Below are 14,476 nucleotides of genomic sequence, written 5' to 3' on the forward strand. Positions count from 1 at the left end.
CGATTGACCCATAAATAGTTACTGGTTGACATGTGTCTATTGCTGGCTGAAGACTTAGGGGAAAATAAATACAGTAAATTGGAGAATGGTAAGTCCATTTGCTGAGGCAGAAATGAGTCTCATCCTCCAGTAGTGGCAGCAGAGGCCCAGTAGTGGCAGTTTAAGTGCCTTGCTAGTGACAGTGCCAACAACTGTGGATTTCAGAACATCGACTTTAATTAATTAATCAATATATATAGCGACGTCTTTAGTGTTATAGCCCTCCTTGTTCATTATAAGGATTCCATGTTTCCTACCAATTATAACTTAATTCTTTCGCCTTTTCTGTTCATTCTTCTATGTAGGACTGTTTTGTTTGTTGTTTTTTTTTTTCCTCTTTGCAACTTAAAGACTCCTCATAATTTCAAATCCTTTTGGGAAATAGAATAAAAATTTAAATAAATAAAAAAATAAATATTCTTTGTGCTCCTTTTAGAAAGCTGGCCTAGTTTCCACTTTGTGTTGAATTCCCATTTGTGTTTTGGGTCATTATGCAGCACTTGGTTCAGCCAATTAGTTTCTTCTTTCTAAGTATCTTTATTCTATATCAGTAGAGTCTTTTCTTGAGGCTTTAATATTGTTCCTTTGAGGAACATCCATCTTTCTGGTGCTCTTTTGTTGCTTAAATGTTCTTCCCTTGGGGCCTTTGACAATTTTCCCGAGCCTAGCAATTTCACTAAGTGCTTAATAACATAATTTAGGTTGCCTCTATACAGGAATCTACAGGACGTCACTTAGAGATTCAACATGCAATGCTCCATTATCGTTTCTTAACTCTGAGAAGCACCTTTCACTGCATTATATCTAGTGCTATATTCTCTGTTTAACTTCCTTGAGGGGAAACAAGTAAGGTATATCCTAGAGGCTCTTACATTTTGGCCATGAGATCAGCAAAGGGTTATTTATCCTCTCTCAATAGTATATTTCTGTAGCCTTCATGATTACAGAGTTAATTTATTTAGCAGAAGTATTTTGTATTTAAAAGTGATCTGTGAAGATGTAATTGTTTATTTACAGATAGAGTCATAATCTGTGATGGCAGATGGCTAGTTTGAAAACTATTTGAGGATGATTCACAACTTCTCTTGGTAATAATAACGAACACATGTAGTATTTACTACTTGCTAGATCCTATTTTAAGTCTAAATACACCCACATATTAATTCTCTCAGAAACATTAACTGGTTTTTTAAAAAGCAATCTTGTAACAAGAAAATTTAATCTACTTCTTTATTACTGTGATTAGTGCATTTGGACTTATTGCTAACATTTGAGTTTTCTGTTACTATACTTTGCCTTCCTTTCCCTCTTTCCCCGTGTGCTAGTGGATTAATCATTATTTAAATTTTTTAATCTCTTGTTTGCAATATTTATTTAGCTCCTAATACCTTATGCCCTTACCTGTTAACATATATGCTTCACTTAACAAAGACCAAAGTTAATAATTTTTGTTACCTTTTTAACTCTTTGAACACCCTCACTCTAGTCTTTCTTGCTCAATTTTCATGTTTGATTTTTAGTTTCAGAGAGGCAGTGGCTATTTACAGACCTCAGAGCCAAACTGGACCCTAGCTCTACCACACACTGTGGGTAAGTTATGTAACTTCTCTGTACCATGATTTTCTTATCTGTAAAATGGGGGTGATGAGAATACCTACTTTATAAGGTTTTTGAAAGGATTAAATGAGATAATATATGCAGAGCACTCAGTAAGTGGTAACAGCTATGGCTGTCATTATTCTACCTTGTTTTTAACCCTCTCTTCACATACCCATTTTTAAAATAGTGCATTTTAATTATATTAAAACATTTAATTTTTTATTGAGATATAATTAACATATGTGCAGTGAATTTAAGTGTTCTCTTTGGTGAGTTTTAACAAATATTTATTCTTTAACCATCACTCAAAATAAGATGCAGCACATTTCCATTCCCCCAGAAAGTTTCCTTTGTCTCTTTCATTTCTCTTAACCCCTCACAACTGTATAACCACGATCTGAATTTTAGCACCTTAGATTTGTTTTGCATATATTTCTGTTTCCTCTAAATTGACTCATGTAGAATGTATTTTTATTTTTCCTGGCTTCTTTGACTTAACCTGATATTTTTAAGATTTATCTATGTTGTTGCATGTATCTGCAGTTCATTCATTATCATGAGACTGCCACACAGTTCTCCAAGTAATTGCACCATTTTCACACTTCCACCAGGAATGTATGAGAACTCTTGTCGTGCCACATCTGGTGTTACAGTTCTTTCTGATTTTAACTTTTTATTGAATGTATCTAGCAATTTCTTTGCTACTTGCTTTTTTTTTTACTCTTATACCTTTATTCTGGTTCATTTTCTCCTTGCAGCAATTCTTTTAATGACAGTCTCTGAATGTCTTTGAAGAAGACTTTGTTTCAATCTGGATATAGATACTTGTTTGATTATTATTTTCCTTAATATTTGAGAACTTACACAGTTTTTTTCTGACAGCTGTTCTTATTAATGAGACATCTATCAGTCTAGTTGTCATTCTTTTCGTTGTCATTCTCCTAAAAGTAGTATCTTTCAGTTTTCTTACAGTTTTTTTCTATGTGTTGTTGATGATTTGAAGTTTTCATCCTCAAGACTTGCTTCAGTCTTTAGATCTAGAAAATTCTTAGAAATTATGTCATCTAATTGCTTCTCCCACACGTTCTCCTTTGTCTCCACTATCTCCATCTGGAACACCTGTTAGATGCATGTGTAACATCCCCCCCCCCTTTTTTAAAAAAAATTTTTATTATTTATATATATAAGCACTGAGTACAGTCAGAAGTGCGGGAGGGTGAGAGAATTCACCAGAGTGGGGAGCAGAACAGGCAGAAGGACCGAGGTACACTGCTGAGGGGAGAAGCAGGCGCGGCAGGAGAGGTCCGCACACCATGTAGGACCCTCGCCAGCAGCCGGGGATCGAAGCTGCGCTGCAGAGGCTGGGGGCAGCTTTGCAGCCCAGCGCTCAACCGCTGCACCACCAGGAGAGGCCCTGTAACATCCCCATTTTTATCTGCCTGTCCTTTAACTTCTCTTTAATATTTTTTCTTTTCTTCAGCTCTTCACTACCATCTGAGTAATTTCCCCAGACTTCCTCATCACCGATTTTCTCTTTAGCTATATCTAATTCATTCAGTTCATCAGTAGATGAGTTTCAGTGACTTAATTTTTTATTCCTGGAAGTTCTTTTGTCTCTTTTTTTATACATTCCTATTCTTTGTTGATATTATTTTGTTCTTTCACTATAATTTTCATTCATTTTTGCCTCTTTATTAAAATGAAACAATTAGTAATCTGTAATTTTCATGTTTTTCAGTTCTTGGGAATGCTGTTTGTGCTGTTTCCTGCAGCACAAATAGCTGGTGACTGATTTCCTCATGTGCCTTTTTGTTCTTTCTTTGTGCCATTTTGGGGTGGTGCAGGGAGCCTTCTCAGCTGTTACATTCCAGCATTTGTCTATCCGGGCAAGACTGTCCTTATTTGAGTTTCTTTTTCTCCCTCACTGCCGGCCCCTACTCCCATTTTCCTCCCTCCCCATAGGCACGCACTTTGATGTATTGGATAAATGTCTTTGGCTAAACATATGGCTTTATCTGTCACATAATATAGTTTATGTAACTTATATAAATGATATGTTGTAGATCTCGTTCTGATTCTTCCCTTTTCATTCAACACTGTGTATTTAATATCTGTCTGAATAGCAAGTCATTGCTTCTTCTTAATACTCTGTATTCTCTAGTATACAGCTGCGTATTTACTTAGGTTCTTTTGATGATGGATGTCTAAATTGCCTTGCATCTCCCCTCTACCAAAAACAATGCCACAGTAATCTTTCTGACCACGTTTCCTTATGGACCCATGTGAGCATTTTTCTAAGATCTGTACCCAGGAGTATGATTCCTGTGTCACAAGACATATATGTACAGAAAATTCCAGTAGATATTCATCAGCATGTTTTTGAGAACAGCGCTAGCAATTATGTAATGGTACCTTAGGCTCATGCAAATCCGTGTTCTACCATGTTACTGTGGTAACTCCTCGACTTCTCTGAGCCTTAGTCTTCCTGTCAGTAAAAGGGAATAATCATAATTACAGCGTCTTCCTCATCAGGTTCTTAAGAGAATAAAATGAATTTATATATGTAAAACTTATTCTTGAAAATATGAAGCACTTCCTGAATACAACAGACAAATGTTCACTGCTAATGCTATAATTATAACAATTATTATTACTTGTTAGCCAATTAAGTGTCTCCTCTAATTTGCCTAATTACATCATTTGCCCCTGCCCAACCCCCCCCATTTCAGTTATTTCTCCTAAGATTTATAGCAATTTTTGTATATTCTAAGTAATTCCTTGTTGCCTTTAAACTTTGCAGGTATTATCTCCTACCATTCGTCCATTTGTCTATTAAACATGGCTAGGCTAGGGCCTCCCTAGTGGTGCAATAGGTTAAGATGCAACCTATGAAGCTGTCCGCAGTCTCTGCAGCATGAGTTCAATGCCCGGCCAGGGAGCAACCCACATGGCACAGCAGACCTCTCATGACTCACCTGCTGCCCCCTGAGCAGTGTATTTCAGTCAATCTGCCTGTTCTGTTCCCCACTCTTCTCTGGTGAATCCTCTCACCCCCAACACCTCTGGCCTGCACCCCAGCTCTTCTATGCATAAATAAATAAATCTTTAAAAAAAAAAAAAAAAAACACATGGCTAGGCTGTAGAGCTCCTGGATGGAAACCTTTAATATGATTATAGTCAGATTCATCCTTGAGGATAGGGGCATTGTTCAAGAGTTTCCCTACCCCTGCTCCAGGAGAGCCTCTGACATTTTCTGCTGTTAGCTTTTAAAGATTTACCTTTTACATTCATGTCTTTCTCATGGTGTATGATGGTGAACTCTTTCCTGTGTTTTTCTTCTTCCTTGTATGGGTCTCTGTGCTTTGGGTTATAAAAGTATTTTGGTTTTTTCAAATGTGCTGCATGTCAAAGGTCAATTTTTATGGTAATTTCTTATAAATTACTACTGTATGATACAAAATGTAAATTTGGATTCTACAGCTCTGACAGCATAGGCTTACATTTTAGAATTCTTTTTTTTTTTTTTTAAGATTTATTCAATTTTTTATACAAGAGCTGGGGTACAGGCCAGAGGCGTGGGAGGGTGAGAGTATTCACCAGAGACAGAGCAGGGAGCAGAGCGGGGAGCAGAACAGGCAGACAGACCTAAGTACACTGCTGAGGGGGGCAGTGGGCGTGACAGGAGACAGGAGAGGTCTGCCACGCCATGTGGGAATCTCCCTGGCTGTCCGGGAATCGAACCCGCACTGCAGAGGCTGCAGGCAGCTTCACAGTGCTGCGCTCAACCCGCTGCACCATCGGGGAGGCCCCCATTTTAGAATTCTTGTGCCTTTTCTCATACTCAAATCTAGATAATTAGCAACTCTTTTTGCTCTTCCCTGAACCAGTGAGCACAGATTTTTTTAGGCTGCCTATCAAGAAGGCATAGGTGTTTGAGGCACTGGGCTTTGTGCAAGGGTCTCATTTCCAATTCCCCACCTTCTACCTGCCTGAAGCTATATTTCCAGTCTCCGAGTGAGCATTAATGCTTTCTCCTCCAAGCCAGGGCCTGTATTGGAGTTTGAAGCCCCTGTGGACCACCATGGTCTCAATACCCTCTTACTGTTCTAGCTTTGATTTTGATGTCTCTTTCATTTCGGGTGCCTGGGGATTTCTTTTTCTTTTTCTTTTTCTTTTTTTTAAGCTTGACTATATATTTTAAAAGCATTTTTATTATATTTTATACAGCATTTGTGTGTGTGTGTGTGTGTGTGTGTAATGGGAGAAAAGGTCCATTTACATCTGCTCAGTGTGCCATTGCCACAAAGTCTGTTTTTTAATTAATATTCTGTTAACCTCCATTAAATTGTAACTTTTAACATTGCTAACTTATATTCAGTTAGTAACCCTTGATCACCCTTGAATGTTTTATGCCCTAACAATCGCCATCTCTTTTTAGTGCTGAAATTTATAACCATGTTTTAAGTATCTGTGTGGGTAAGCCACATAGTTAGGTTCCATGTTTTTTTTTTAACCTTGCTTAGTCGCTCATGCTACTAAAATTATTTTATCATTTTCTCATCAAATTTTAGTTAACAAAAATAGGAAGTAGCTCTGATCACAAGTCCTTAGTTAATGCTCAAAAAGACCTTCTGTCGGGCCTCCCCTGGTGGCGCAGCGGTTGAGCGCTGGACTGCGAAGCTGCCCGCTGCCTCGGCAGCACCAGTTCGATCCCCGGCTGCTCCCCGGCCACCTGAGGAGGGTCCCACATGGCGCGCCGACCTCTCCTGCCGCCCGCTGCATCCCTCAGCAGTGTACTTCGGTCCTTCTGCCTGCTCTGCTCCCCGCTCTGTCTCTGGTGAATCCTCTCACCCTCCCGCGCTTCTGACTGTACCCAGTGCTTGTATAAATACATAAATAAATATTTAAAAAAATAAAAAAATAAAATCTAAAAATAAAAAAAAAAAGACCTTCTGTGGATCATTGAAGAATCTTTTTTTTTATGTGATGAAAGATATGGCTCGTCTCTCCAGAAAAATGACCAAAACCCAACGTTTTAAATAAGCTTAGTTTTTCCTAAAAATACAATACAGTGCTTCTTTTAATAAGAATATTTTTCAAAAACTAACATATATCCAGGTAAGTCTTTTGATTTACTGTAATCCATAAGACTTATGTCTTGTTCCTGGGGAGAAAAATCACATTTTGTTGGTATATTTGGTCTTTAGAAAAGCCACATCAGTGTCTGTTTGGTAATATGTGCTTTGTGTTATTTGTAAATTGAATTCTTGTTCTGATTTTTTCTTTATTACAGAAATAATTAAAATAACTTAAATTACAAAATTTTAGATTTATCTCTATTTTTCTAAAGATAACTCCAACATTTGCCTGTTTAAATATAACAGAATTTCTTTCTGCTTGCTTTCCAAAAATGCCAGGAGATAAAAGATTCTAGTCTTGCCCCTGCTGTGCTACTGCTCTAGCAGGTCAGTTAAATCCTAGGCTTCAGCTTCTTTATCTGTTTTAAAGATGTATGCATTCTGTAATGTTAAGACAAACTGAACACACAATATGGTTAACTACACTTTAAGCAAGCTGAAAAAAATCATGTGAATTCTTGAATGCCCCACAGTGTTAGATACTATGGTAAAGGTGAGGTTTGGGGTAATTAGAACTGAAAAATTTATGTTCATTTTTGGAAATTTTTGGTAATTAAACTTCATCTTTCAGAGCAGTTTTAGGTTCACTGCAAAATTGAGAAATAATCCTAATTTTTCTATCCCTCTGTCATTTCTGTTATTCATTTTAAATATGCAAAAGCATACATAGTTGAATGCATTGTTACTCTTATTATTTTGAACAAACTGTTATCTGTTATATCAATTTAAAATTTTTAAAAATGTATTTTTGAGGTAAAATATATTTTACCTTATTTGTTCTCCAGTACTCTGGAGATCCAAATTTCTGTCCTTTATCATTTTCCTCCTCTTAAGATCTTTATTTTTCATTTTCAATTTTTTAATATTTGTAACACTATATTATACTTTAGTATAGTAAAGAATTCTTTAATGTTTTTCACAAGACTAGCCGTCTAGCTGCCAAATCTTAATTTTGCTTGTCTGAGAAAATCTCCATTTCTCCTTCACTTTTGAAAGATAATTTTGCTGTATACAGAATTCTAGATTGGTAGTTATTTTTTCCTCCCAGCACTTTAAATGTTTCACTCTACTCTCTTCTTACTTGTGTGGTGTCTGAGGAGAAGTCAGATGTAATTATCTTTGCTCCAATATAGTTACAGTTCTCTGACTTCTTTCAAGATTTTTTTAACTTTCATCCTTGTACTTTGAATAAGATATACATAGGTATAGTTCTTTATCCTGCTTGGTATGCGCTGAGTTTCCTAGACCTGTAGTCTGGTGTCTGACATTAATTTGGGGAAATTCTCAGTAATTATTGCTTCAAATATATCTTTGTTCCTTCTCCTTCTTCTTCAGGTATTCCCACTTTATAAATGTTCTACTTTTTGTAGTTGTCCACATTTCTTAGATATTCTCTTCTTTTTTTTTTCCTAGTCTTTTTTCTTTTTCCTTTTCAATATTGAAGAGGTTCCCTCCACCCCCCCCCCAACTGTATCCAGTCAAGTAATGAATACACCAAAGATAATCTTTCTGTTACTGTGTTTTTGATGTCTAGCTTTTCTTTTTAATTATTTCTTAGAATTCTCATTCTCTGTTTATATTATTCATCTGTTCTCACATGTTGTCTGTTTTATCCATTAAACCTCTTAGCCTATCTATCATGTTTTTTTGGTTTTTTTTAAGTTCCTCATCTGATAATTCCTGACATGTCTAATACTTGTTCTAATGCTTGTTCAGTCTCTCAAAACTACTTTTCCAACTTTTGGTAGGCCTTGTAAATATTTGTTAAGAGATAGCTCTACAAGGAACAGTGATAAATAAATCTGTAGTGATGGGGTGTAGGGTATGTGGGGAGAAAGTATTCTATAAACCTATAATTCTGTCTTAGTCTTTTAGTGAGCCTGTGCTTCTGGACTGTGAACATCACTATTGCTTCTGTGTTTTTGTTTGTTGTTTTGCCCAGGATGGCTGTGAAGGGCATCCTGGTACAGGGTGGCTCTAAAGGGCATAAGTTGGCTAGGGACTAACCTAAGCCCGCTTAGGTTAGACTCTGATAAAACCCAGTTAATTCATTAGACTCTGGTAAAATAGCTTCTCCTGAGGGCAGGCCTTGTTGAGAAAAACAGACTATTCTAGCATATTTCAAAATGGTTTCTATCCTGTCCTGCCAGAAGCAGTTGGACATTTTGTGCATTATTCATTGTAAGAGCCTGGAGGTAAGACTCATGATAAGACTCAACATTATGACTTGGTCCCTCTGGACTTCTTAACTCTCAAACTTGTCTATCCTGAGCCTCCAGCAATTCATCAGTTTCAGTTTAGTTTTCCTGTTCAGGTGCTGGTTCCTGGAGCGGTTTCTGTTGGTAGTTTTTTGGTTTGAGGAGTTGTGATTCTCTAATGCCTACCTGTCTTCCAGTTTAGAGGTAAGCAGTTTGTTCTGTGATCTTACCTCTGTCACAGATCAAAGAAGAGTCTGTTTTTCAGTTCAGCTTTTTACCTGCTAGGACAGAGTGATGACTTGTAAGCAACTTGTATGCTGAACTGGAAACTAGAACTTGGAAATATTTTATTCCTGTTTTTATTTGCCAGTTTCAAATGTGGGATGATAACTAGGATAGAGTGGAAAGGAGATCATCCATAATACTGCTCACAGAGACAACCAGTGTTCCTTTGACATCTGTCTTTCTACCCTTTTCATCATACAAATGAAATTATACAATTTTGTTATGATAAGATCCTCAAACTGAACTAAAAGTATCTAAAACTGTACTAAGTATTTCTTTCCCTAAACTATTTTTGTCTTATTGAATCATCTCTCATCTATCCCCCCTCGCCAAACAGGAACCTGGAAATTGTCTTTCTCTTCCCACACATCCGTTCAAGACCCCAAATCATGGCAGTTCTAAATATTTCTTTCTAAATATCTTTGCTGGTCTCATCCTCTTTTTTTTATTAACCACTTCTCTGGTCAGAGCATTGACTGATTTTTTTCCCCCTTGAACTCCCGGAACCTCTCTCTAGCCCAATTAGGTGGTACACTTGACTTCCTTGCTTACATCCCTTCAAACCTTTCAATGACTCCTTGTTGTTTTTACTATAAAATCCTGGCTCCTAATCATGCCTGTAGATCTCTCTGCCTGCCTTTCTCCAGATTCATCTCCTGATGCTCCCTATCCCTTGTTTTATGTTCCAGTATCACTGAACTCCTTACAATCCCACCTCCTAATCCTCTTCCTTGCCATTGTGTGCTGCTTTCTTCTCTGTGTGCCTTGTCAGGACTTCCCTGTTTGGAGTAACTTTCCCCCCCACTCTACCTCATCAGTACGTACCTACTCATTAAGACAGGCCAGCTATTAGCTCCTCCTCAAGCCTAACTCCTAGACACCCTGGACCCCACACTGGGTTTCTATATGCAAATGTATCATTGTACTTCTCTCCATTTATTCATTCAATCAACTAACCAACAGTAGGTAGAATTTTAAGTACTGGAACACAGATGATTTTTTTTTTTTTTTAAGATTTGTTTATTCATATAAGAACTGTGGTACAGACCAGTGGCGTGGGGGGTGAAAGGACTCACCAGAGACAGAGCGGGGAGCAGAACAGGCAGACTGAGTGAAACACACTGCTGAGGGGAGCAGCGGTCGAGTCAGGAGAGGTCTCCCCGCCATGTGGATTCCTCCCCGGCTAGGGATCGAACTTGTGCTGCAGTGGCTGCAGGCTAGCTTCATAGGTTGCATCTTAACCTCTTGCGCCACCAGGGAGGCCCCTGGAATACAGATGATTTTAAAAAAAATTCCTTCTCTAGTGGAAGGATGAAGGAAGCTACATAATGAACAAGTGAATATATAGTACTCAAGTAGTGATAAATACTACAATGGAAGATAATGTAGAGGAAGAAGAATGTGATGTTCTGAGGCTGGGGAGGAGGTGGTAGTTTAAAGAATGTGGTCAGGGAAGGCTCGTGATCACGTGGCCTTTGAGCAGAGGGACCTGATGGTAGTGAGAGCAAGCCCTGCCCATCTGTGAGGACACCTGGAGGAGGAGCCTGCCAGTATATTGAAGGATCAGCAAGAAAGGCAGTGGCTTAGAGCCAAGTGGGTGAGGGAAAATTGGTAGAAGAGGTTAGAGAGCTGATGATCACCAGGTCATTATAAGAAATTAGGCATTTACTCTGAGACTGGAAACCATGGAGGTTTCTCTGCCAAGTGACAAAATCTGGCTGTGTGTGAAAAGAGCAGTCTGACTACTGACTAAGTAGGGCCAGGATAGTACTTTTTTTATTTTAAAGATTTATTTTTTATTTATACAAGAGCTGGGGTACAGGCCAGATGCGCGGAAGGGTGAGAGGATACACCAGAGACCGAGTGGGGAGCACAACAGGCAGACAGACCGAAAGCACCACTGAGGGGAGCAGCGGGCACGACAGGAGAGGTCTGCTGCGCCATGTGGGAATCTAACCCTCACTGCAGAGGCTGCAGACAGCTTCACAGCACAGTGCTCAACCCGCTGCGCCACCGGGGAGGCCACCGGGATAGTACTTAGAGAGCAGTTACAAGTTAGGAGATTGTTGCAATAATCCACATAAAATGTGTTGTGGCTTGAACTGTCCAGAGAAGAATCAGTGCAGGTTAAAAAGTATTGAATCTGGATGTGTTTTGAAGGTAGAACCAACAAGATTTATAAAGGATTGAATAAAGTGTATGAAAAAAAGACAGGACTCAAGGATGAGTTCTTGGTTCTTAGTCTGACTACTATAACAGAATTGCTGTGAAGTGGGGGAGATGGCAGGAGAGTGGTGGATATAAGTTTATGGAAACTGTCAGGGCTCTACTCGGAGATGCTGAGCACATAGTTGGAGGTCTGAGCTGAGATACAACTCTGCAAGCTGCCAGCATTAGATGAGATTTCAGATGACGTTTCAGATGAGAGAAGGTGAGAAGTGAGAAAGCGTGAGCTCTGGCGCCCTCACTCCACAGTACAGAGGCCAGAGCGATGAAGAGGACCCAACCAAGACCCCTGAGGAGGCACGGCCAGTAAGGTGGGAGGAGAATCAAGGAGCACAGGGCCAAGTGGGAAATAAGTTTTAAGACGACTCAAGTGCAGGATTGTAGATAGATTGCGTTAGATGAGGACGTTCTATCTTAAGTCTCTGTTTATCTGTGTTTTCCTTTAGTTGGCTGAGAACTTATTTGGAGCCAGAACAGCATACAGTGGTGTAGCTACAACTTTGAAGCCAGTATAAATTATAGGCATACCATGAAGTGGCTGTTTTTGCTGAGACTGGTTCTCTCAGTCCCTCTGAGTCTCACCTGGAAGATGGGGAAGATATAGTGTCTTTTCCATTGAGTAGCTGTGAGGATCAAATGAGATCATCCAGATGAAGCACTGGATGGTTGCATGTGTTCATGTAATTAAACACATGATCATTTTTATAATTAGTTGTTAATTTATGCACCTGACACAATGCCCTGTTGAGTGGCATTCATTGAGTGAATGAGTGAATTGCCTTTGTGAATTGCCAGGTGTTTCCTTGTGTGCTCGTTGAGTATTGACATCGTATTTGGGTTTCCCTAGGATCTAGTGTTCTGGAAGACAAGAAGAGGACAAATCTTCGGGGGCAGAGCTGATGCAATGGAGCTCCCCAACTACAGCCGGCAACTACTGCAGCAGCTCTATACGCTGTGCAAGGAGCAGCAGTTCTGTGACTGCACCATCTCCATTGGCACCATCTACTTCAGGGCCCACAAACTTGTCCTGGCTGCGGCCAGCCTCCTGTTCAAAACCCTGCTGGACAACACAGACACCATCTCCATCGATGCATCTGTGGTGAGCCCTGAGGAGTTTGCACTCTTGTTAGAAATGATGTACACTGGCAAACTACCTGTGGGCAAGCACAACTTCTCCAAAATTATCTCTTTGGCTGACAGCCTACAGATGTTTGATGTGGCTGTTAGTTGTAAAACTCTTCTGACCAGCCTTGTAAACTGCTCTGTTCAGGGTCAGGTGGTGAGGGATGTCTCCATGCCATCCTCAGAATCATTCAGGAAGAAGTCAGAGAAGCCTGAAGTAGAAACCCTTCCCGTTGTGGGGGCAGGAGCGCCTCATTCAGCCCTTGAGGTTCCTGTCCCTCCGGTGGTTCCTGTGAAAGCTGAGGCTGAGGAACCCATCCCTACTGTTGCACAGGAGATGAGTGTGGGTCCTTTTACTGCCCAGGAGATCCGGGGCAGTGTGGACATGCCAGTGGAGACCCCTCATTCGTCTGAAGTTTGTGTCCCCTCCCCTGTTGTGCAAACTTGTAATGAGGCACAGGAGGCAAACACAGAACCAGGTAATGTTTGTTTCGTATTTGCTTTGTAATCTCTCCTTCTGTTGTCAGTTACTAGTTTCAGTGATCTTTATGACTCTTGGTTTGTTTCACTGATAAGTTCACCAAAGACCACTTGCAATAGCAAGCCAGAATCCAGTGCGGTACTACTGCAGGGTACACTTGTTATAAACATTTCTGTGCTTTTACATGTTGAAGGCTGGAGATGAATTACAGAGCAGAAAAGCAGTACTGAAATAATGATGTACCATTGTTGATACTTACCCATTACTTTCACCAGGATGAGGATTGCACAGAAGAGGAAGACATCACAGACACTATTGTCATTACTTGTAACTGATGTATCGATATTAGTTACATCCAGTATGTGACCTAGAGCCTCTCCGACAGCTTGACTTTTTAAAAATCCTTTCATTTTTGTTTTGTTTTGTATTCAGAGCATGAGAGGAAACGCTGCCAGCTGAATTTTCTTCTAGAAAATGAAGATATCTTCTCCAGTGCTCTCTTGAGCACCCAGGATGTTTTAAAAAGACTAGAAGAATGTTCAGAAATTAAAGGTGCACAGAAGGAGGTGGGTATCCTTTCATTTTTTGCTGGTTTAGTGTTCTCAGGCTATGGTGTCAGCTTCCCAGACAGGGCAGAAATGTGGAAATACCCCAGGATCTCAATTTTTTCTAACTAATTTTATTTTTGACATTTATGCCCCCACAAGACAGTCTTACAAAAGTACAAGGCAAGATGCTTTCAAAAGGATGTTATATTTTGATCACCAAATGAATACTTAACTGATCAAAACTAGACAGAAGGTAGTTGTTGTGGATAACTCCAAATCAAATACTAGAAACAAAACAGCAAATACTGAAAACAAGGTACCAAATGCATTTAATACAAACTGCCATGGTAGGTTAAGTCTGGCATTTCAGCATCATAGATGTTTTCAGACATAAAAATAATACTGGTGAACATTTATTGAGTCCTCATTCTGCTAGACTTGCTACTTATGTTATCTCACTTAATCCTCACAGAACTCGACGTGGATACAATTTTACTATGTTCAGCCTGGTTTATCAATGAGAAAGAGGTGATGTAACTTGGCCAAGGTTGCAGAGTTCTAAGACTCCCAGCAAGAACTCAAACAGGCATTCTGACTTGAGAGCTGTTCTCTGACGCACTGAGTTAAACTGTCTCCCAGCAGGGTAAAAATGATACATGCATGACCTGTGTGTATAAACCTGATGAAAAATCACTGGACGATTGTCATGCTATATTTCTCAGCTGACCTTTTTTCAGTATCTCAGTGAGGCTTATTCCCACCTAGGGGCTCCCTCACACCAGATCCTGCAGTACTGTCTCCACCGCTACTTTAGTAGAACTCTCCTTGCTTCCCCTTCCT

At 39.5% G+C, this 14,476-nt stretch overlaps 1 protein-coding gene across 1 annotated transcript in view; it reads left to right on the forward strand.

Moving 5' to 3' along the window:
- ZBTB40 (zinc finger and BTB domain containing 40) overlaps nt 1–14,476 on the forward strand; it is a gene marked incomplete at its 3' end in the record, with an annotated part of 62,572 nt that overhangs the window by 21,465 nt on the left and 26,631 nt on the right. Inside the window, exons 2-3 of the mRNA XM_084243715.1 lie at nt 12,333–13,086; nt 13,521–13,654. Of these exons, the coding sequence (XP_084099841.1) occupies nt 12,390–13,086; nt 13,521–13,654 (831 nt within the window). The 5' untranslated portion in view covers nt 12,333–12,389. The remainder of the gene's footprint in view (nt 1–12,332; nt 13,087–13,520; nt 13,655–14,476) is intronic.

This window comes from Talpa europaea, assembly GCF_964194135.1.
Source record: "Talpa europaea genome assembly, chromosome: 9".
In the NCBI taxonomy this organism is placed as follows: domain Eukaryota; kingdom Metazoa; phylum Chordata; class Mammalia; order Eulipotyphla; family Talpidae; genus Talpa; species Talpa europaea.